Raw genomic sequence first — 22660 nt, forward strand, 5'->3', positions numbered from 1 at the left:
GGTGCCCTCGGTGCATCCAGGACGCACGGGGTGATGAGTTCAGCCACCAGGTTGCACATAGAAAAATCCACCGCACAGATACGTCGGTGGTGTATGAGGCTGTCCCCTACAACCACTATTGTCACTGTGTTAAAAGTAATCCCATCCGAAACCAATGGTTTGTTAGTATTTATGTTATCAACATATCAATGAAATATCGACAACGATGAAACTTATTTTGTTGCTCGCCGGTGATCGGCAAATGACAAGCACCTTAGGGGGCGCTGTATCGGAGTTGCACACTTGCTGGCATAGGGGTGAAGAGACGCGTAATGAGGATTGCTCGCCACCCACATGCGTGAGCACAATTCTGCTGCTGGGGGTTCTTAGAAGTGCGAAGTTTGGTCGTGTAGTCCATGTGTCGTTGTTAGCGATGAGGCTCACATCTCAGACCCAGGGGCCGTCGCAGCAACGGCTGCATCCGAAATGGAGCCTGCCCCGACTGCTAGTATAATTGGCATGTTTGTAGATCTAAATGGGCCTCCCTGTGCGCGTTGGCGATCTAGCAGCCTGTGCACGGGCATGATGCTGCTTGCTGCGCCGTCGCCAGCCTCCTTGACTTCAAGCAGCTACGCGTGAAGGGGCGGTGGAGGTATGTGTTCATGCTACAATCGCAATTTGCCTCTCAATACGCGATGTTGGGCCTTCGAGTCGTCCAGGACGCCAGCAACAAGTCGAGATGCCAGAAGGTAGACCTGAAGCGGCTGGATCATGGGCTACGTCAGCCGGAAGTCTCACGTGGTTGCCCACGCTCGCCACAGCTGCCCAAGAGGTCGGAAACGACCCTTGTGTCAGCTCGCGGCGCGATGCTGAGATATGCTTACGTTGTCCTTGGCAGCCCGAAATTCCCTTGTAATTCTGGGGGACTCTCGTATTGCCAAGCACGTCAAAACGCTGTGGCCTCTCTGTTGGTGGTGGATGCTGAAGAGTAGCTGCCTGTGGCTTATACAGTCCGTGTGTTATGCTACTCACTCCAGCCGCAGGTGCTGCGCCAGAGGTTATCGAGCCGCCCGCGAGTCTGCTTCCATTCTTGCCAGCCTGGCGATAATCATGCTGCGCGCGCGCATGACCTCCGTTTAAAAACAAAACGGCAGTGTGAACGTCTCCCGACTGTGCTCGGCTTACGCAGGCGACGCCAACGAGCTCCAAAGGCGTAGTATGGGTGCACCTATGGGGGTGCGTGATCCCAGCGGGCTGCAAACCTGTCCGGGATTCTGGAAGGGGCCCAGCGTCTTGGGGCATTGGAAAACCGCTACGCTTCTGCAGGAAGCGTACCGCCACACCAGCAGGGGAGCTGAGGCCAGGTTGCTCGCTCTCGCGCTTGAGGACTTGGGGGCGCCACCTCGACGCAAGCTGGGCAGACATCGGCGGGATTTTTGTCGGTGTTGTGGCTGATGCGGACGTGGTCGCCACAGGGCATTGCGATATAGGAAGACGTCTTTGGGGGGGAAGCGGACAGGTCGGCACCACTTTCGTGGGTGGGCGCGCTCTGGCAGCAAAGTCATTCAAGGACGCTTCACCAGTGATTACTTGAGTTGCATCTCCGCGAACATGGCGATTGGTGCGTCTGCCCGTGGCATCGCCTACAGTTGTCAAGCTGCAAGTTGAGTTTTCCCGACGCATACGAGATACGGAAGTCTTTCGTAGCATTTCACAGGCGGAGGAGCTCCAGTTCTCACGGGGTGCCTTGAAGCAAGAATCTTCCATACATCGCTCCAGCCTTCCTGCCGGTGCTGTATACTCTCCTGCACCAGCTGTGCGGCGTTCAAATTTGTCCGCGCCCTCGATTGAGGGCGGCGGATGCGGAAGGCCCCCACTTGCACTCCTTGTTTCAGCGCGTTGTGCACAACTGATGATATTGTGTCGTGGAGCACCTTGCCCTACAGAGTGCGGATGTGTGGTGGTGATTGTGTGAGCGACCACTGTCGGGAGCACGAGTGTGGCCCCGAGCCTGCACGCTGTCGTCGCATGACCGACAACAAACGGCGAGGAGATGGCGTCACGATGCCCGCCTTCTGTCTCATGTAAGCCGGTAGCGCATTCTGCTCTCGTGGTATCGGATGTGCGGAATAGTGCCGGTACAAGGGGCGGCTGTGCAGCGACTTGCGGACAGCAGAGATAGACGCTCTTGTCCCACTGGTGTCCGTACTCGCCAGATGCATTAGGCATCTTTACGGACGGCGACAGATCCACATATTTCCTCCGTGTGCACATCCCTGACGTCCGCGTGCCGTTTTGCCGTGACCCGAAGCCCGAACAAAACAGGGCCCGTGCCGCATGTTCCACGCCTCCGTTCACGGCGCGTTCCTGCAATCCCAACACACTAGCCGGTCCGTCTCCGGTGCCTCTCCTCCCCCACGCGCCTTGGCGCAGACTGGGCCGGTCGTCCGATGGCTCCGGCTGCTGGCGTAAAGCCTCGCATACTTGTATCTGTCCATGGACACCGTGTGAAATTGGTCCAGACGGTTTTTCCAGCTGTATATGAGCCTCGGGCAGTGTCGCCTGCATTTCCGGGCTGTCCAATACAGACGTGCCGGGGCGGCTGTTCAACGGCCCCAGTTCTTGCGCCAACGTCTGATTTGACCGTTTCAACAGACCTTGCGTGGGCTCGCTCACACCCACTCCACAGTCAGGACCTTCGTGCTTCCTAGGGCTGGCGCCTAAAGACAGCACTCGCAAAAAGCAATCCGGCGGCCGAATAGGCTTCCTCTGCGAGTAAGACAAAACTATAGCGGAGCACTGCCGATTCCAGAGCGGCTGGCGAACTGGGTCACCAGAAAAGATGGAAATCAGCAACGGAGCTCATGTTGCAAGCAAGCTTACCGTCGAGACTAGCCTCGTCAACAGAATCCGGGAATCTCCGCGATGCCTCCGGGTCTCTGACACCGGGGCTCCCGATACCTGCGGCCCCTCCCGCTGCTCCCCCTAGCGGCTTGCTGAGAGCCTGAAACACGGGCTGTCAGCATAGACAGGCATACAAAACACAAGATGCAGCGCGAGGCTGGCGTGCGGCACTGGTGAAGTATTCAGAGACGGGAAGGGCTGAACGTGTTGGGGGGCGGCGTGCTTACCTGTGTGTTGCTAACGCCATCCGCAAGGCCGTCAATCTGTTCTGCGGCCTCCACGCTGCTAGGCGGCTGCGTCGTCAGGATTCTGTCACCTTGCGCATTTGCCGGACGTTTGCTCTCTTCGCAGTTTGCATTTTCTGCTTCCGGTCGTGCCACCTTTAGTCGAGGCGACACCACCTTTGATATGCCCATTTTTTCGGCTCGCGCCACTATTCGCGCCCCCTGATCACTGCTGTCAAGGTTTTCGTCGCATCCTGCGCCGGCGCCCATCTCTTCCGCGGTAGACCTGACCGCGCTAGGCCTGTTCAGGCCGAAGGGGACGCCAGGTGACTCCGCGGGCAAAACCAGTTGCGAGTGCGCCCCGTCAAAAGGGCGTGCCCTAGTATCCTCGGGCCCAGCTCCAAGCCGCGAGCTGCGTTGTTGCAGAACATTGCCGAGAGCCTCTCCATATCTTACAGGGCCTTGAGAGTTGGCCATGACCTCTCGTGCCAGTCCGGTGCTCGATGGAAGTGCGGAATTGATGCTTCCCCTCGCTACGCAATTTGGTTTCTCGCCCCCGTTGAAACCGTGACTACCCGTATGCGCTTGCCAAGACACTCCTGAATTCTGCTGCGTTCCCTGGAGATGTGCAACAGCGGCGTCGCCGCTAACCACCATCCTCGACTGATGTGCTGCAAAAGCGTTAACGGTTGAAAACACTGACTTCGTCATAAGTTCTATCTCACACACGCACTCCCGCCCCGCCTCCTCGTCATAATGTAAGGCCGCCCCGTTCGACGAGTTGAGCCCCGACACGCTGCCGGCACCTCCGAGGTTCACTGCGTCCTCGGCCGCCAGTAACGCGCGTGTTTGTGAAGTGACTCGGCTGAGGTCTAGGCGCGGCACAAATGCCGGACGGCTCCAGACCCGGGGGCGCTTGTCTCTCTCTGACACGCCCTGCTCTGTTTCTGGTACGAACACAGTTGTTGAGTTGCAGGGCGGCGCTCCTCCGTGAGTTACACCGTGTGTTACACCGAGGCCCGGATGAAATTGAATGCGCTCGCCTGCACAGCGTCGCAGTCGCGGGACAGGGTGTAGACCGTTCTCAGCTCCCTGCGTCGAAGCCGCCGCCACCGACTCCACGGGCAACTGCAGATAGGGCTGGGGCAGCTGCAGCGCAGGACTGTCGACACACGTGGAAATCGACTGCGAGCGCGCTGCGTCCGGGGTGGCGACTCCAGCCGCAGCCTGAAGCCGTTCACACTGCTGCAGCACCTGTACCGCCCTGCGGCCGCAGTCGTCACCCTCCACCAGCCGCTGACAGACTTGCTCGGCGCTGTCGATTTCCTCGCCGTCGCCCGGAGTCTCGCGCTCGCTCCGCCCAGTGCACGCGGACATTTGCTCACTTTCGCCCTCGTCAGCATATGCGGACGACGTCCCTGTCGACGAGTTGAGACCCGCCACGCTGCCGGCACCTCCGAGGTTCACTGCGTCCTCGGCCGCCAGTAACGCGCGTGTTTGTGAAGTGACTCGGCTGAGGTCTAGGCGCGGCACAAATGCCGGACGGCTCCAGACCCGGGGGCGCTTGTCTCTCTCTGACACGCCCTGCTCTGTTTCTGGTACGAACACAGTTGTTGAGTTGCAGGGCGGCGCTCCTCCGTGAGTTACACCGTGTGTTACACCGAGGCCCGGATGAAATTGAATGCGCTCGCCTGCACAGCGTCGCAGTCGCGGGGCAGGGTGTAGACCGTTCTCAGCTCCCTGCGTCGAAGCCGCCGCCACCGACTCCACGGGCAACTGCAGATAGGGCTGGGGCAGCTGCAGCGCAGGACTGTCGACACACGTGGAAATCGACTGCGAGCGTGCTGCGTCCGGGGTGGCGACTCCAGCCGCAGCCTGAAGCCGTTCACACTGCTGCAGCACCTGTACCGCCCTGCGGCCGCAGTCGTCACCCTCCACCAGCCGCTGACAGACTTGCTCGGCGCTGTCGATTTCCTCGCCGTCGCCCGGAGTCTCGCGCTCGCTCCGCCCAGTGCACGCGGACATTTGCTCACTTTCGCCCTCGTCAGCATATGCGGACGACGTCCCTGTCGACGAGTTGAGACCCGCCACGCTGCCGGCACCTCCGAGGTTCACTGCGTCCTCGGCCGCCAGTAACGCGCGTGTTTGTGAAGTGACTCGGCTGAGGTCTAGGCGCGGCACAAATGCCGGACGGCTCCAGACCCGGGGGCGCTTGTCTCTCTCTGACACGCCCTGCTCTGTTTCTGGTACGAACACAGTTGTTGAGTTGCAGGGCGGCGCTCCTCCGTGAGTTACACCGTGTGTTACACCGAGGCCCGGATGAAATTGAATGCGCTCGCCTGCACAGCGTCGCAGTCGCGGGGCAGGGTGTAGACCGTTCTCAGCTCCCTGCGTCGAAGCCGCCGCCACCGACTCCACGGGCAACTGCAGATAGGGCTGGGGCAGCTGCAGCGCAGGACTGTCGACACACGTGGAAATCGACTGCGAGCGCGCTGCGTCCGGGGTGGCGACTCCAGCCGCAGCCTGAAGCCGTTCACACTGCTGCAGCACCTGTACCGCCCTGCGGCCGCAGTCGTCACCCTCCACCAGCCGCTGACAGACTTGCTCGGCGCTGTCGATTTCCTCGCCGTCGCCCGGAGTCTCGCGCTCGCTCCGCCCAGTGCACGCGGACATTTGCTCACTTTCGCCCTCGTCAGCATATGCGGACGACGTCCCTGTCGACGAGTTGAGACCCGCCACGCTGCCGGCACCTCCGAGGTTCATTGCGTCCTCGGCCGCCAGTAACGCGCGTGTTTGTGAAGTGACTCGGCTGAGGTCTAGGCGCGGCACAAATGCCGGACGGCTCCAGACCCGGGGGCGCTTGTCTCTCTCTGACACGCCCTGCTCTGTTTCTGGTACGAACACAGTTGTTGAGTTGCAGGGCGGCGCTCCTCCGTGAGTTACACCGTGTGTTACACCGAGGCCCGGATGAAATTGAATGCGCTCGCCTGCACAGCGTCGCAGTCGCGGGGCAGGGTGTAGACCGTTCTCAGCTCCCTGCGTCGAAGCCGCCGCCACCGACTCCACGGGCAACTGCAGATAGGGCTGGGGCAGCTGCAGCGCAGGACTGTCGACACACGTGGAAATCGACTGCGAGCGCGCTGCGTCCGGGGTGGCGACTCCAGCCGCAGCCTGAAGCCGTTCACACTGCTGCAGCACCTGTACCGCCCTGCGGCCGCAGTCGTCACCCTCCACCAGCCGCTGACAGACTTGCTCGGCGCTGTCGATTTCCTCGCCGTCGCCCGGAGTCTCGCGCTCGCTCCGCCCAGTGCACGCGGACATTTGCTCACTTTCGCCCTCGTCAGCATATGCGGACGACGTCCCTGTCGACGAGTTGAGACCCGCCACGCTGCCGGCACCTCCGAGGTTCACTGCGTCCTCGGCCGCCAGTAACGCGCGTGTTTGTGAAGTGACTCGGCTGAGGTCTAGGCGCGGCACAAATGCCCGACGTCGCGAAACAAAGGGCCGTGTCTCTCGTTCTGACATGGCGTGTCTTGGTGTGCAAGGACAACCGTGTGCGTTTGCGGGGAGATGAGTGATCATCTGAGTAGGAACGTTATCGCTGCGCATGGAGTGTCGCTGCCGCGAGCGGAGAAAAAACGATGAGAATTTGTCTGCCTCTGCCACTGACCCGTCCATGAGAGCTATCCGGTGGTCAGTTAGCTAGAAGACACACAGACAGTAAGGATTTGTTCGAGACAGCAGATCTGCAAGGAGTTGGAGGCCGCTTGGAATCGGCGGGTCGAGAGTATAAATATCCCGCTACAGTCGAAGTGGCATAGAACCAAGATTCAAATGTTTCTGCATCAACCAAATGCTAACCAATCACGTGGCGCTTTCCATGCCTCATTACTAGCTGTGGTCGGGCGACCTATGACAAACGGCAGCAAGCCACAGCCAGGAACAACAAAGCAGGGGCCGGCACACAGCGCTACAGCTATGGCTTTCCGCATAGCACGACTCCTTCTGCTGTCCTGTTTGCCTCGTCGAGTGAGCTGGATTTTCAGGGTTCCTCAATCTTGCGGCGCGAAGGGTGCTCACTACGACGTTGACGCGGACTGATTTACCAAAACGTAAGCACAACCAGCATCTGCTTCACGGTGGGGCATTTCTAGTCGACGTGCGTCGAACGTGCATTCGCGCTGATCCACATCGCCTGACTCGCTCGCCGAATTAGATTAACGAACGTTCTACCGTCTGTGAACGACAATTCGGCACTATCTCTTTTGCGAGTTTCTCACAAGACGCGTTGCTAATCTGGTATCACATCTCCGAAGCACCGCAGACTATACGAGCAACACGCAGACTTAAGGTAACCTCTTTGTTTCGCGACAGTGCAGCAGTGCCCTTTTGATGCTTTCAGGAGGGCGATAGGTCGTCCCGTTTTCAGTTGATGATCAGAGCTCAAGGAAAGACTTCCTTACCACTCAATCGTATTCACCACATACGAACGAACACAATGCGATACAGGAAGAGTCACTCGCACCCAGCGCGGCTTAGTGATCCGGAGCTAGTGACGACGCAGGATCGCACAATACCCCAATCTTACACAGCCTTGCGTAAGCCAGCACGCAGAGCCGCGCGGGGTGTCGTTTTCATGCATGACCATAGTGAAGACTGCCACGGCTAGTTCAACCCTGCAGCCGATTGCTACAAAACCAACGGCTGGCGGTTCGCGATCGTGCATCGTGTCATAGCCCACACACTCACGAGTCCTGGATGATTCGGTCGATACCGAAGAGATAAGACCCCTATCGTCTCCGGAAGTTTTGGAAGTGTTCACAAATGGTCCGGCCTCCGGAACGTTTACCATACGTGACCCAGAAGAGAGACGAATTTCAGCCTGATGATGCCATTCCGGAGTGAAGCCGTCGACCGTCCTCTTGCATCAAGAAGGCGCATTTCATTAGAACTTGTCCGGTATACAGTTCCACAACATCATATCGGTAAACCATCAGCACACTTTGGTGGCATGAGTTTCGTCCGCTGCGCCAGAGAAATGACCCTAATGGCCGCCAATTCTACAACATCAGCGCGCCAAAGTCTTTAACTTGCTAGAATATTGTTTAGGCTTCTGAGGAAGACGAGACTGCTAACTGGCTGTAACATGTGCAGATCCAGTGTCCATCGTACTGGATGAGACATTTGCAGCAACACTGAGTGGGTTCCTTTTGGCAGGACGAAACGAGGTGCCGGCTGTTGTTGTCTTATGGAATGAGGAGAAGTGAGCAATGCAAGCAGAAGAGTTTGACATCCTGTTTCAATCGGACTAACGTGGATAAAATGCACGGGGAAGAGCCAGAGTACCCTGGCCTAGAACGTGGCCTGCATATTTCAGTCTCGCAAGTGTACTACATTTGGGATCGAAGACAGTGGAGCTCGGCAGTGAGCGAAATACAGATTTATTCTTCCGCTATGTAAAGTCCTACATGAGTTGCCCACTCCCCATTCAATCAAGTTGCCGCGTGCACCATCAACTGTTGCCCTTCGCTGTTGTATTTGCGTAATCGCGTGAACTCTTCCTACCCACATTCGCACTCACTCAAAGGGTGCAGAGCCTGGACAGCAGCATCGGCTCGGCGGATGCCTGCAGCAGGGTGAACTAGATTCAGCAGCTAGGTACTTCTTAGGAGTCCCGAACGGGGGTGCCCTCGGTGCATCCAGGACGCACGGGGTGATGAGTTCAGCCACCAGGTTGCACATAGAAAAATCCACCGCACAGATACGTCGGTGGTGTATGAGGCTGCCCTGTACAGCCACCAGCGTTATTATTATGTATATATGTATCACGTTTAACCTTCTATGACCCCCGTTTTCGTCTTTTGAAAGCCCGGGCGGACACGAGAAAGGGGAGTTGGCCCTTTTCCGTGTCGAAAGACCGCATCCATGAACCGTGAATAAACACCTGAGGCACGTCTCTCTGCCTCGTCTCCGTCGTTTTCTCGCGCGAAACGCACGTTCCCGCGCAAACTGACTTCAGCGACGCTGATGGCGTCAACTATTCTTTTCTTTCCGGAGCACACAGCGACGCAGCAGAGGAAGCAGACAGTCAGACAAGAGGAGGCCTCACGAAAGCCGTTGCCGGTTTCGAAAAAAGGAAAAACACGCGCAAGAAGAGACGGCGCGAATCGCAACGCGGATTTGTCTCCTCTCTAGTCTCGTTCTACGTAGAGCGGGGATGTCAGCAAGCGAAGGAGCACGCCAACACCGCGAGAAGAAACAAAACTCAATTGAACCCGGTAGCAGCGACGTTGTGGGTGACGCATGCGTCTGGGCGCAGCGAGGCTGTTTGCCGCGCGATAAAAACGGTGCGAAATTCAGAGACTGGAAGTCTCCCGCAAGGGATGCGGAAACACATGAATCTGGTAGCACGCGAGGCGATAGGCTCTCTCGTCTCTTTGCTTCACGACGCACAAGGAAAGAAAACACGCGGAAAAAGAGATCCACACACGCAGCTGCAGCGGCAGAAGTGAAGGACAGACAGAAAAAACGTCAGAGTCGGTAGTTGGATCGCAGCGAACGCAAGACGACGCACACTCGTCTGAAGGAATTACAAGGCAGGCTTCGTGACAGTCTCTCAGAAAGAAGGAACGCCTCGAAAAAATGCCTCGCCCCCACACTCCCCCCCAAGACGAGCAGCCCGACGTTGCCGCGACATTTTTTTTTCGAAAAAAGAGAAGCCGCTGCGCAGATCAGATGACGCGCGGACAGCGATCCACACGCTCGACAGAATCCCCGACAGCCTTCGAGGGTGACGCACAAGCACCGCATCCTCCTTCTGTCTCCTCGCTGGCTTTCGACGGGTCGCGGACTCGCCTCCGATCGTGCGCGCGCCTGCCTCGCGTTTCCTCTTTTCACCGTGCCCGGCGTCCTCTCTTCTCAGCACGCTTTACCTTAGAGACCGGCTATCTTCCGATAGAGCTCCGCGAGCTGTTCTTCAGTCACGACGAGTTTCTGCACAAAGTGGGTCTCGGCGCGCGCGCCGGCGGACGCCGACGGGGCGCCCTTGTTGCCTTTCTCCGCGGCGTTTTCCTTCGGCAGCAACTTGGTGGCGCTAGCATGCTTGAGCCATTCCGGTTCGCCGGGAAGCGTGACGCGCATCACGGGCGTCTTCTGCACTGCGAGCGTCGCGACCGACTGGATCGCCTCCCGCGCCCGCTGCGCCGCGTTCGCCTCTTCCAATCCCTCCAGGCTCTCTTCACCCTTCGCGACTCGCGCCTCGCCGGGTGCCGACGCGAGGGGCGACGACGAAAGCTGCGAGAGAAGCGCAGGCGCCGCGCAGGACGCAGGGGAAACGACGTTCGCCAGCGACGTGAACTGCCGGATGTAGCGCGATGTGCTCAAGTTCGCGTGATCCCCGAAGCCGCCGTGGACGCCACCCGCCCTGAACCGCACACGCACGCGCGCGACACGCCATGAAAAAGCATATCCTTTTCCAGACACACTAATATATATGCAGATATACACATATTTGCGCATCTATACATACACATATAAATATGTATATGTATATTTATATGCTTGTAAGTGTATATGTACGCAGTGCCGGGGAGGCTGGCGGCGCGGGTTGGATGGGCGCCTGCCAGCGCTTCGACTGGGAAGGCACACCGACACGTGGAGTGAGACCTCAAAACCATGATACAGAAAACACACGCGCACCCAGACTCCGACGCAAAGACGCGGGAAGGCCCTTCCAAACGCGAGCCGCCTGGTAGCTGCAGGGGGGGGGGTCAATTTGAGCTTCGAGATGCATTTTCTTGACTAACGTACAGGCGGGCGAAGAGTCGGTCGATGCGCTTAGTAAGCGACAGCATCTGCAGCTGCAGCGCGTCGTGTTCGTTTCGGTATTTCCTTAGCTTGGCGCGGTTCTCGTCAGGCGGCGCGCTCGGATTCCAAATCGGAATCTGAAAGGCATGCAGCAGCACCGCGTTCTGCAGCCGCCTGAGGAAACGCACACGGAGCGAGAGATCGAAAGCCACAGACATGCGGCCAGAAGGCGAAAAAAAAAACCCGCCGTATTATCCACTCCTCCACAACATACACTCAGCGATGGGGCAAGTGCACTGAATGAGTTGCAATACATACATAAAAAGCATCTGTCTATACATATGCATCATTATATATGTGTATGTGTTGTACCGAGGCCGCGTCGTTCTGCATAGAGGCGCGTGCAGAGATATAGAGAGAGACGGGAAGAGACCAACGGAAAAGGACACTGCGTGCAGAGGTCCCTCTCTAGCGGAAAACGTGCGGGTCATGAGAAGTGGCCGTTATCGCGTCCCTCCCCGTGTTCTTCAGTTTCTTCTCGTCTTCGCTAACTCCCACGAATACACGAATCTATATATATATATATATCAATATACGTATATATATTTATATATACATACATACGTATCGACGTCGGTACACTTTGCTTGGCTTCGCCACCGGGCGCCTGACCTGTATTCGTCGAGCATTTGCACGCCAGCCTCGGGGCCTGAGATGTCAAGCGCGTCGGCCTCGACTTCTTCGATTTGCATTTTCAGCGTCTGTTGGTGCACAAGTGCGCGCTGTTGGAAGGAACTGAAGTGCACGCCGAACTTGAGCGATGCCTGGGACGAGACAGGTAGCGAATCCTCCGCGCGAAGATCCTGCGAGAGCGACGAAGACGCGCGCGAGATGCGGTCGGTGCCGCCTCGGCTCAGCTCCTGCAAAGTCTCCAACACTGAAGACATCAGCGACACAGACAGAGGCACAGAGCCGTCTGCCCCGCGAGCCGAGAGTACGCGGCGAACCCGAAAAAACAAAAAAAAAAAAAACCGACACACACAACCGACAGGGAGCAGAAAAAGACTCTTACAAAAAAACTCGCGCTTTCCAGTCCAATGATGCAACGAGACATCGATTGCGCGCGAACGCTCACCGTCTAGTTCTTGCCGCGCGATCTGCTTGGCGGCGCCTGCGAGGCGAACGTCCAGCAACTCGAGCTCCTGCTTCCGAATGATATTCCGCAGCATCTGAATCTAAAACCAAAGATACACAGAAACACTTACATGCGCCCCTGGAGAAACCTGACGCTGTGGTGCCCGCTCAGCACCTTGGGCACCTTCCAAAGTCACACGCCTACACCACGAGACGTATATAAACGTGAGCCTATATACATATACACGTAAAAACATTTAAACGCAAATATATATGAGAATAAATCTACATATATATAGTTTCCACAAGTCTGATTGCGGCAGAGGCATATCTAAGAGGGACTGGAGACCTGAAACGCCCGGCGTGGCGCGACCAGAAAGCACATGTGTGCGCTGCGATGACGCGCTTCCAACAATACATGCTCGGGCGTATTTTATACACGACTTTCAAATAAAAATGCAGAGAGGCTCTGAGGATAGATTCACCTATAAGGCAAAAACAAAGTTGCAGGAGAAACTAAACAACTAACGATCAACTCCCGCTTATGCTCACCTGCTCGCTGTCTCCCCCGCCAGTCGCTGCCGAAAGAGACACTTTTCTCAGCGCCTCCAGGCGCTTGTTCAGCTCTGAGAACAAGCAGACACGAATTTACTCTCATACATACAAACAAGCTTGTAGAACGAGCACGCTGCCACGCCACTGCTCAACTCAAAGAAGTTAGGGATGACTCGTCGCGATTTGAAGCACTGAGTGTGTCGCAGTTCCTTCGTACGATTGGTAGTCTTCGTGGGTCAAAGAGGACTCCTGGGGCTGCACTCTGCCGTTTAGACTTCACGGAAGGAACGCAGTTCTTCGCAGTGGCACGTTTGCCTCACCCTCCAGCGTAGACGTGCAAGCAGAGACATCTCCGCACGTGTGAATCGAGGCGAGTACCCACGCCGCTGCCTCGCAGAGGAACCTAAGACCGACCTTGGAGGTGGATGCTCAACTCGCGTTTGTCGTGGCGGAGTTGATGCGCCTCCGTGCTGTGCTGTTCGATTCTCCGTCGGGCGGCGTCCAGCATGTGAACGTAGCTGCTCTTCTCCTTCAAGATTCGCTGGAATTCGTTCTCCAGCTGGTCATACCTGGGAAAAAGTGAAGCGAAGCGAAAACTCAGAAGCGCGCTCAAAGCACTACAAAAGGAGACGGATACACCCGCGGAAACATTTCGCCTCTGCTGTCAACGCGAACGCGCTCATAACGCACCCGCCTCAAACCGCAAATCAACCAACGAAGGGATGAAAGATCAAGACACAAAGCTGCACATCCTTGTACGCAGGTACATACGCAAACATACACACGCAATTTATTCACACGGTACGCAAGCATACCGCCATATATATATATATATACACGCATAAACATACACATATATATTTATACACTTGTGCATACATAAAGTACATATATTTACGCATGCATATATATGAATACGTATAGGAGAAAAAAAGCGGCGTGGAGAAGGCCGGATTCCGCCGCCTAGACAGCAGATATACATATCCGCATAAACAGATCACTTACGCTGGAGAAGCGTTTCAAAGTGCACGACATTTTTGGACAAGTCGTGAAGAAAACTCACTTTTCTGCCTTCGGACGGGCGCTGCTGTACAAGCGTTCCCACTTATCAGTCAGCTCTTGCTTCTCTGCGAGCGTCGCCTCTTGCTGCAACCGACACATGAAAAAAAACACCCCAAGTTACCCATATGACGGAGTCATGCGTAAACATATACAGAAACAGATAGCTAGATGCGTGCACAGGTTCCTAGCGACGACGCATGTCTATGAATAGATGCATATATTTGTTTGAGACGAAAACACGTACACGCGCCGCGATTTCTGAATCGGTTCAGGCTTCCGGCGGCTCGCCGCGCCTCCACCGCTGACCCCTGCATGAGCCAAGACACAACCTGCAGAGTCCCGATAAAATCTTATATACAAATGAATGTATGTATGTATGCATGCATAGGTATAAGTATATGTTTGCGTGTTGTTTTCGAGAGGATTTTCGCCGGGCAGATAGTGAGGCGTTGACTGCGTACTTGTTGGAGTTGGGCCTTGAGATCAGCATCTTCCTCTCTGAGCTCTGCGAGCGTCTTTTCCACCTGCGCAGCCTCCGCCACGCGCGCCCTGACGCCCGCGGAAGCCTTCTGCCAGACGCGATCGCCGACGAGACGCGTTCGCAGCGACGGGGGCCCGCGCGCCTGCGTAGGGTCGAGCGCCGCTGCGAACGCCAGCAGCGTCTGCGGACAGAGACGCGCGGCGCAGACGAGAATACCGCTCAAGAAACACCGTTAAGGACGCTAGGAAAACCTCACACCTCGAGGCACCTCGCATGACCTCGCGGACCTCTAGCGGCCGACGGCGACGACGCGCGGGAAAAACCAAGGCGCCGTCCGCGGCGCAAACAAATACGCAAAGAAAAAACAGTCTACGAAGACTCCTTTCACACCAGAAGTTCAACAGACGGAGGGGCTGCAGACGGAGACTCGATGCATCTCAAAGCGCTTCCGCGTGAAGCAGACGCCTTCTCAAAGCCTGTCGCTCGTCCGCACAAAGAGACCGTGTCTAAAAGAAACTGCGACACAGCCGGCGTTGGGCGCGCCGGGCTACAGTCAAGCCCGCCTCTGAGGCCTGCACAAGATATCGCCGCCGGGACTGAACCCGAGAACGGAATGAAGCAGCGAAGTTCGGAAGGGCGCCGACGCGGCCTCACCTGGAAGCTTCTGTCCGGAATAAACTTGGCGCTCTGAAGCTCTGCGGCCTCGGCGAGGAGCCCCTTCACCCGGTAAACCGCCTGAAAAACTCCACAGCCGCGCACCGTTCAAAACGCTCTCTGCACGCTCGCGCAGGCTTTGATTCGACGCTTTGCCGTATCGGAACGACGCGCGAAAAGATGCACTGACTCTCACTCGCGCATCTACGCGAACCTGAAGAGCTCTGGGTCGGCGAGCGGTAGCAGCAGTCACTGGCGCATGCTCACAACTACATATATATATATATATATATATAGATCGACAGATAGATACATAGATACACAGATGCAGATATAGATAAATATGGACACGAATATAGTTAGATAGAAAATGCTACAGATACACAGATAGACGCAGATAGATACATAAAGATAGAGACAGGTTGATATAATTTCATAGATATAGATAGATATAGACAGGCTCATCTGTGTTTATTTGAGGAACTGCGTGTCGTTCCACGATTGACAGAGCTGCGTCTCTTGTCGCCGTTTTGCGCGACTTACGCCGAGGGTTTCCTCGAGGCTTGGCAGTGGCTGCGAGGCCTGTTGGCTTTTGTCCGGCTGCTCCCCTTCCGGGCTTTCTGCGGCTCGCCGTTCCTCGATGTGCAGGGTCATGAGCATCCACGCGCCGAAGCTCGCGCTGCCTTCCTGCTCGTGGTTGCTGGCGTTCTTCTCCTGTCTCTCGCGCCTCGCGACGAGAAGGTCGATGGTGTTCGCAGCGCCGCCGCGCGTTTGCTCTGCGTGTGGGTCGAGCAGCACGCCGTCGACGCCCTCCAGCGCCGCGGGGAGCGGCGGCGGAAGCGCCCCGAGCGCCGAAGAGGCGACGGCGACCAACTGCGCCCACCGCTGCCGCGCGTCGAGCGCCGCATTCAAGTTCGCCGCCTCGACGCCCTGTCGGCTTCCCGCGTCCGCCGCCTCGACTGCGCAGCTCGCGACGACCCCGAGAAACGCCAGCGCGCGCATCGTGTGCAGCGCCGTGAACACCCAGGGCAGCAGCGATAAAATCGCCTTCTTCACCTCCCCCCCGGCCGCGTCCTCGACTGCCGCGCCGTTGGCGCCCTGAGCGCCGTCGCCTGCGGCCTCGGGAGTCGTTTGTGTCGCGGAGTGTCTCTCGAAAACCAGCGGCGCGAGGGAGCTCGGAAGCAGCGCCGCGAGACTCTGGCACAGATCGTCCACGACGTCCAGCGAGAAGGACGCAGAGAGAGTGCACGCGCTCGCGCTCTCCAGGAGCTTCGTCGTCTGCCGCAGCGCCGACACCACCAGCGGATACGCGCTGCCGTTTGGGGCGCCCAGCTGCTCCAGCGGAGAAGGCGACGCGGCCGCGGCCTCTGGGCGCCAGGTCCGCAGGTGATACAGGAAAAGCGAGAGGGCGCGCCCGAGCCGCGAGACGCTCAACACACTCGACACTAACCAGCGAATGAAGCCCTGCTCCTTCACGATGCTCTGCGAAACACAGAAATCCCAAAGCACCCAGGAATAAAAGCCACGCAACTAAAAACGAACGCGAAAGGAGTCGGGGGCCCGCTGGATAGAGCGCAGAAGGCCGCCAGCAGACGCGCCAGCTAGGCAGAGAGCCCTAAACTCAAAAAACGGAATCTGGGAGGGAAGCACCCGCTGTTTCCACTTGCCTTCCGCTCTCCGCCGCCGTTCTTTTCAAAGCTCCACTCACCCTGGGGTTCGCCGTGGCGTCCGCGAAGAGGGGCTGTATGTATACGGCGTGAATGTGGTTAAGATAGAGGAAGCAGTTGTAGGCTCCGGCGTGCAGCGAGAGGACGCCTTCCGTGCTGCGTTCAATTTGTCCCGCGTACTCTTCGGGGAGCGCGAGCCGCAGCAGGCGCAGCTTTTCGTCTCGGCAGCCGAGTAGGACGGTTTTCTGCGCACTCTGCAGACTCAGCGACGCCACCTGAACTTGCGCCGCTTCCACGTCCTCCGCCGCGGCGGGCGGAAGCGGCGCGTCTCCAGCGTCACCCTCGGCCGTCTCTCCCTCCTCCGGATCGCCACCTTCGCGCGCCTCGCTCCCGTCTCCCAGCGCCTCCACCCCAGACGGCGCAAGCTTCGCCGCAGCCGCGCCGCACATCCCCCGCAGCCTCGCGCCCGCCTGGTTCTTGAGCGTGTAGACGCGCTGCCACCGCGGCGCCGTGAGCGACTGAAGCTGTTCAGTCTTGGCACGCAGGTGGCGATTCTCCGTCTGCAGCTCCTCCATCGCTGCGCGCTGAAGCAGAAAAACAGAGCGAGCGACTCCGGCACGAGGCTGCGCGACAGCGAACGCGGATGGCGAACGGCAACAGCGCAGCCAAGACTCGAGGCGATTCCCCCGCCGACGCGACTCCGCGACACAACATCCTCCACACTCAAAACACAATAAGGCACATATGTAGATATATATATATATATATATATATATATATATATACGGAGACAGAGGTAAACAGATACATGGACGCACACAGAAAGATAGACATGCGTGTGGATGTTTAGATCTATGTGGCGCAGAGGCCTCCTCGTCCGCTTGGGGTTAGAAGGTTCCGTTTACGTATTCGACAAAGAATGCCTTGCAGCGCTCCTGGACACCCTTCCCACGGAGGCAGGTGTGCGCGCGGCGGAGCGGCTCTTTTTGAAATCTGGTCTGGAGTCGTGGCGCTTACGTTCTTTGCTTCTTTTTCTTTGAAGACGTGCGAGAGGCGATCGAAGGCTTGCTGGAAAGTGAGCCTCGCAGTGTTCGTTTCGTGGAGCTGCGCCACCAGTCTCTCCAAAATCTGCTGCTGCGAGTCGATGATGCCCATCTGCGTCTTGTGCTGATCCTCGTACGTCTGGAGCAGCTGCGCGTCCTCTGCAGCTTCCACCTGCACAGCCGCGCACGAAAAAGCCAGCCAACACGTGCAGACCCCCACAAAAAAAGCCTCCATCTACAGACTCGGCCGAGGGCATATCCACACACACATCTGGCTCAACGGCAAAAAACGAGCGGCGGGGGTTCGACGGCAGCTCAGACTTGAGCAACGCACGCACCTGAGCACAGCGGCCTCACAATCTCCGACTGCAACCTAAAGTGGGCTTTAAGATGAGAAAGGTGCACTTTGAGAGAGAGGGAGAGGGACGGGGAGAGGGAGAGATCCAGAGAGAGAGAGCCGTCCCAGGCGCACGTCCTGCGTACCTCGAGTTCATCGATGCGTTCGTTGGCTTGATTCTTAAACTCGAGAAGCGCGTTCGCTTCCTCTTCCTTGGCGTTCTTCTGCGTGCAGACCTCGAGAAGCAGTTGCTTCAGCTGCACGAACGTCTTGTCATAGTGCAGGATTCGCTCGCGGAGCTGCTGCATGTCCAGATGCTGCCGCTGTGAGTCACGCAACTCGACCTGCTGGCGCGCGAATTCTTCGCGAAGATTCGCGATTTCCAGCTCTTTGTCAATGAGCTGCACAGAGAACGAAGAAAAATCGAGAGACGCGCGTCACACGCAATCAGCAAGCTGTCATGCACATACAAGGACTCTCACGCGTGCGAGGGAGACCCGCACATAGCCCGGCCGCAGCCTCGTCTGCAGAAGCAGCGAAAAGACGACGAGAGGAGACATTGCATCACCAAGAAAGAGTGCGGTGACACTCCCTTGCGGTAGAGTGTGTATTGTTTGGATTTCCATGGTAAAGAGAGCTTCTTTCTGGGGCTCCTCGTCAAGTCCCTTTCAGATCGCGGAGCAGAGGCATTGTCTGCCCCTGTGTGTTCGGTGGAAGTCTTGAAGAACTCACGAGGTTCTCATACTGAAGCTTGATGTCGGCGGCGAGCTCCTTATTTCGCTCAGCTTGCAGCAAGGCCGTCTCCTTCTCCACAGCTGCCGCCTCGAGGCCCTCCTACGAAAAAAGGGAAAAGAAGAGGCGCCGGGATAGAAATATCAGAGAACCGTCATTTACACACGGCCGTTTCACTGAAATACGAGCGCGCGCGAGAAAGAGGGATGCTTTGATCACATGAGGCTCCCATATTGATGTGTTGTCCTCCAACGCACGCTCCTCTCTCGCATCGCGTCGCCGAAGCACGCCGAGAAACGCCTTCAGTTTCTCTGGGAAAAAGAGCTCAAAGAGGAAAGACCAAGAGGAGGGACGAGCTGCGCCACAGAGCAATGCCTCACTCCTCCTTCGCTCGCCGCATGAGGAGACTGCGTTGAATGTGGACGCCTGCATGCGAAAGCGAGGACTTTGTCGCAGAAGAGGGAAGTCGGAAAACGACGAAGACACGTACCTCGAGCGTCGCGATATCATCCTCCTGTTGCTTCAGCTGGAGAGACAGTTGGTCGCGTTCCTGCAGGGATCCGCAGAGAAGAGAACAAAACGGCATCAGCTTCCTCTCGCGCGTCGCGGCAGCTGCGTCAGCTGCAGCGTGGATGCGAGGCAGAGATTCAAGTGCAGCGCGCCGGGCAAGGAAGAGGAAAGTCTCCTTACGCGAGTGAGAGTTGCGACGCGCTCGTCGTCGGTCATGCCTTGTTCGGCCTGCATCAGGCGCACAGTGAGGTCGGCGATTCTCTTCTCAGCAGTGCTGAGCTGCACGCAGACGCAGAGAGACAAGAAGAACGTAATTCAAGCGACGCGAGTTGCACGGATGGCAAAACGGAAGGTCAAACGCGGATTATCCCTTTGCACACCGCTGCACTTGCTCACTCTCGCGTGGCTTCCTCGTCCTCACTGCCGCTCAACCCAACCGCTGCCTCCACAGGCCTGGCTCCTCTCCTTCCGTTTCAGCTTTTGCAGAGCCGACGCGTTCGCGACCCCTTCCACGGCACCGTTGTCTCGTGCTGCCTTTTTTAGTTTCCGCTACGCAATCTCTCCGCTAGTCTTCCCTCTCGTCTTCGCTGCGAGTATCCTGACTGCGATAGCGACTGAAACTAGGATTGTCAACTGACTGGACATCGATATGACTAGCCATACAACTCCGAGAACTGTAAACCTAAGGGCTGGTCGGTGGCGACGCGGCTACGTCGTCCCTCGCCTTGCCTTCCCTCCATCGCTTCCCTGGTCACCAAAGTCCTACGCACAACTCCCCTCCCCTGCCCCCCGCCCCTGGGTGAGAGTCACGCAGTCCTTTGACAAGGAGAGAAAGAGTCGCTCGTGTGCAAGGCGTCCTACAGATGGCCGCGCGCGGCGAGAGCCATCGCTCTCTCCTTTGGCAGAAGCGCGCCTCCTAGCCCGTGGAGGCTTTCCTGGGTTCCCAGTCGCAGTCTCCGTGGATTTAGCTCTCTTACCTGGTCTTGCAGTCCCTGAATCTCCTTTTTTTTCATCTCGAGCTCGTGCGCAGCCGCGACGGCATCGGTGGCGGCCGCGGCGACGCCGCCGCCTCGGCGCCCGGCGAGAGAGGGCTCGCCGTCGAGGCGGATCTCGGGCGACATGAAGCCACTGCGTGAAGAACCAAGTCCTCTAGTCAGAAGCGGGGAGAGCGTTGCAGTCCCCAGGCGCCCGTTGGCGCTCGCGCCGAGCGTAGGCGACGGCAGCGAGGCACCTTGAGCTTCCGCGGGCTTGTCGGGTTCGCCGCCCGCGCTGGCCTCTCGCGCATTCGGCGTCTTCTCCACCGCTGCGCCAGAGCCTGAGCGAAACAGATTCAGCTGTGGAGCGTCCGCAGGTGCCGCGTTCTCCGAGGGGCCTGTGAGCGAGGGCGAATGAGGCACCGCCGAAGAAGGCAGCTTTTGGAAAGACGCACGTCGCTCCTGCAAACCCTGCAACGTGCTGGCCTGCCGCGACGGCGCGCGGCTCGGCTGCCGCGAAGAAGCGCGAGATACCGCCGCGTCAGCGGGCTCGGAGACACCGCCCCCTGCGGCTTCCGCGGCCTCCTGCGCCGCGGCTTCGTCGGCCGCCCGCGTCTCATCGTCTGTGTAGTAGTCTTCCTTCTCGGCATCGAACTTGTAATACCGCTGGGTCTCGTCGTCCCAGTACAGCTGCTGGCTGCCGTCCTCCTCCGCCATGGCGCTTCAGCTCAGTCAAGGGGGGGGGGGGGGGGCGGGCAACCGCAGGCAGTTCTTGTAAAGCGAGACGGCAACGCGCCCTCTGCGGACGCGCTCGGGCACAGCGGGCACAAAGGCCTCCTCCTCCGCTCTTCGCGACAACAGCCACTGGCGTTTCAGCGGCAGCCGCGGGCTGGTAAAAGGACTCTCAGTGGCGGGCGCTGGACATTAGCGGCTCACTACATGGGCGCTCGCAGATGGCCGTTGCGCCTCGCGAAGCCTCGCGAAACGCACCGCCACGATACGTGTAAGGGTACGGACAAGAAGAGCGTCCTCAGGAACAAAGCGCCCGACGCGCTTGCAAACAACGTCAAAGAAGCGCCCGCGGACACTCCGGGTTTGCAATGAGAGAACCCGGGAGACGAAGTGCCTTCCGCACACCACGACGTGCAGAAAATCCTTCACACACACGCGCTTCGCTACCGAGAAGCACTCTCCTCACGAATGTGTGGGCGTCCTCTCAGCATGGAAAAGCTGTGACAACAAACAGTTGAAAGCGTCGCGACGCCCGCCGCCGTTTACCCCTCCTTGCTTTGGTACGGGGCTGCTGAAAAAAGCAGTTGTTCAGACCCCAAATGCCGTCTCAGAGAGCAACACGCCAGGCTGTTTGCTCCCTCTGAAGGCAAAATAATAGATCGGGGTTTTCGTAAGCTTTCTCCCCGCCTCAGTGCACCTGGAGAAAGGGGAGGGTGGTGAACCGTCAAAGCGGGTTCGCCCCGAAACGATCAACTTAGAGAAGCAGGTCGAAAGGGAACGTCAAGCAGCAGCTAGCCGTCCCAATTAGCCGAGTAAAACAAATATATGAAACGGAAAATGACAGCAGACGAGTGCCGGCAACGAAGTCTGAAGAACAGCAAAGCGTTCATCAGAGCTGTCCCGTCTCTTCCCGGGTCGTGTGTTAAAGAATGGGTAACGGAAACCAGAGGCTTCCCGTTCCCTTCTAAAAAGGGACCGAAACCAATGGTAGGAAAACGGAGAAGCTGCTTATCAATGCGAGGAAAAATCAATATAAGGGAGCCTCGTATGCAACAGCAACCGGCCTACCAGCCAAGTACGCTGTTGTTTCGTTAGCACGCTCTCTGTCCGTGCTCCCCAGCCAGGTTCATGGCGCCGGACCCCTCCCGTTGAGTCATTCAGACGGTTTCGCGCACATTCCGCCGCACTGCGCAAAGAACCCTTCTCGATCGGGACTCGCAGTGATGAAGAATGGCGGGACACAGCGGTTCGACTGGTCTCACCGTCAAAAGAGTGTCGGTTTAAACGATTCCAAGCCCTTCGAGTCATCACACCTCCTGTGCAATCACTATCGGGGGCCGGCCACTGTCGCGCCAAGCTCTCAGGAAAAACGCCCGCAGCATCTACAAGCGTGAAGTCTCGCACACCGGTGGAGTGTGGTTTTCCCTCGAGCGTGAGAGGGAGACCCAAGTCTCCACTAGAGTGCGTTTTCCGTCTCTGCGCCACAATCTGCAGACCAGGCAGGGAGCGTCACCCAGCCTCCCTGCCTGTCGATGTCTGTAGTAGAGCGCCAGCCTGTATCAAAGCGGGACGTGGAAGTGGCTTCCCTTCCGACTTTGAGAGAGGCGGCGTGTGTCGTGAGCGCGTTGTAGGATATATGGCAACACTGCAAAGCGCGTCTCACTCATTTTGTTGAGACGGCGCATGCAAAAGGCGAGACTGTGTGGTAATGCATCACTGTGTGGCGAGGCAAAGCCTCACTCTAATATAGCTGCAGTAGGGGTGGCCTGTGGATAGACTTCGGCCGTCGGGATGTCGGCATGCCTGGCGACTCACACGGCAGAACTCTTACATGATACTGCCCTGCTAGACACGGAAAAACCGGAA

At 57.7% G+C, this 22660-nt stretch overlaps 2 protein-coding genes across 2 annotated transcripts; both read right to left on the minus strand.

Annotated features, from left to right (window-relative positions):
* Positions 1-1291: 1291 nt before the first annotated feature.
* Positions 1292-6632, minus strand: BESB_050650 (uncharacterized protein; the record flags this gene model as incomplete). Its single annotated transcript, XM_029363516.1, has 4 exons — positions 1292-1528; positions 1924-2699; positions 2863-2995; positions 3111-6632. The coding sequence occupies 4 exons, from the start codon at positions 6630-6632 to the stop codon at positions 1292-1294; spliced, it is 4668 nt and encodes a 1555-aa protein (XP_029220882.1).
* A 3408-nt stretch (positions 6633-10040) lies between these two features.
* On the minus strand, positions 10041-20779 carry BESB_050660 (uncharacterized protein; the record flags this gene model as incomplete). The annotated part of the gene is made up of 17 exons (XM_029363517.1): positions 10041-10530; positions 10917-11087; positions 11586-11850; positions 12049-12148; positions 12600-12673; positions 13017-13171; positions 13666-13748; positions 14126-14326; positions 14800-14880; positions 15343-16281; positions 16508-17050; positions 17484-17681; positions 17993-18247; positions 18579-18680; positions 19069-19128; positions 19269-19367; positions 20066-20779. 17 exons carry the CDS (start codon positions 20777-20779, stop codon positions 10041-10043), a joined length of 4530 nt encoding a protein of 1509 aa, XP_029220883.1.
* Between the last annotated feature and the right edge of the window lie 1881 nt (positions 20780-22660).

The sequence above is a fragment of the Besnoitia besnoiti genome, chromosome III (genome assembly GCF_002563875.1).
Source record: "Besnoitia besnoiti strain Bb-Ger1 chromosome III, whole genome shotgun sequence".
In the NCBI taxonomy this organism is placed as follows: Eukaryota; Apicomplexa; class Conoidasida; order Eucoccidiorida; family Sarcocystidae; genus Besnoitia; species Besnoitia besnoiti.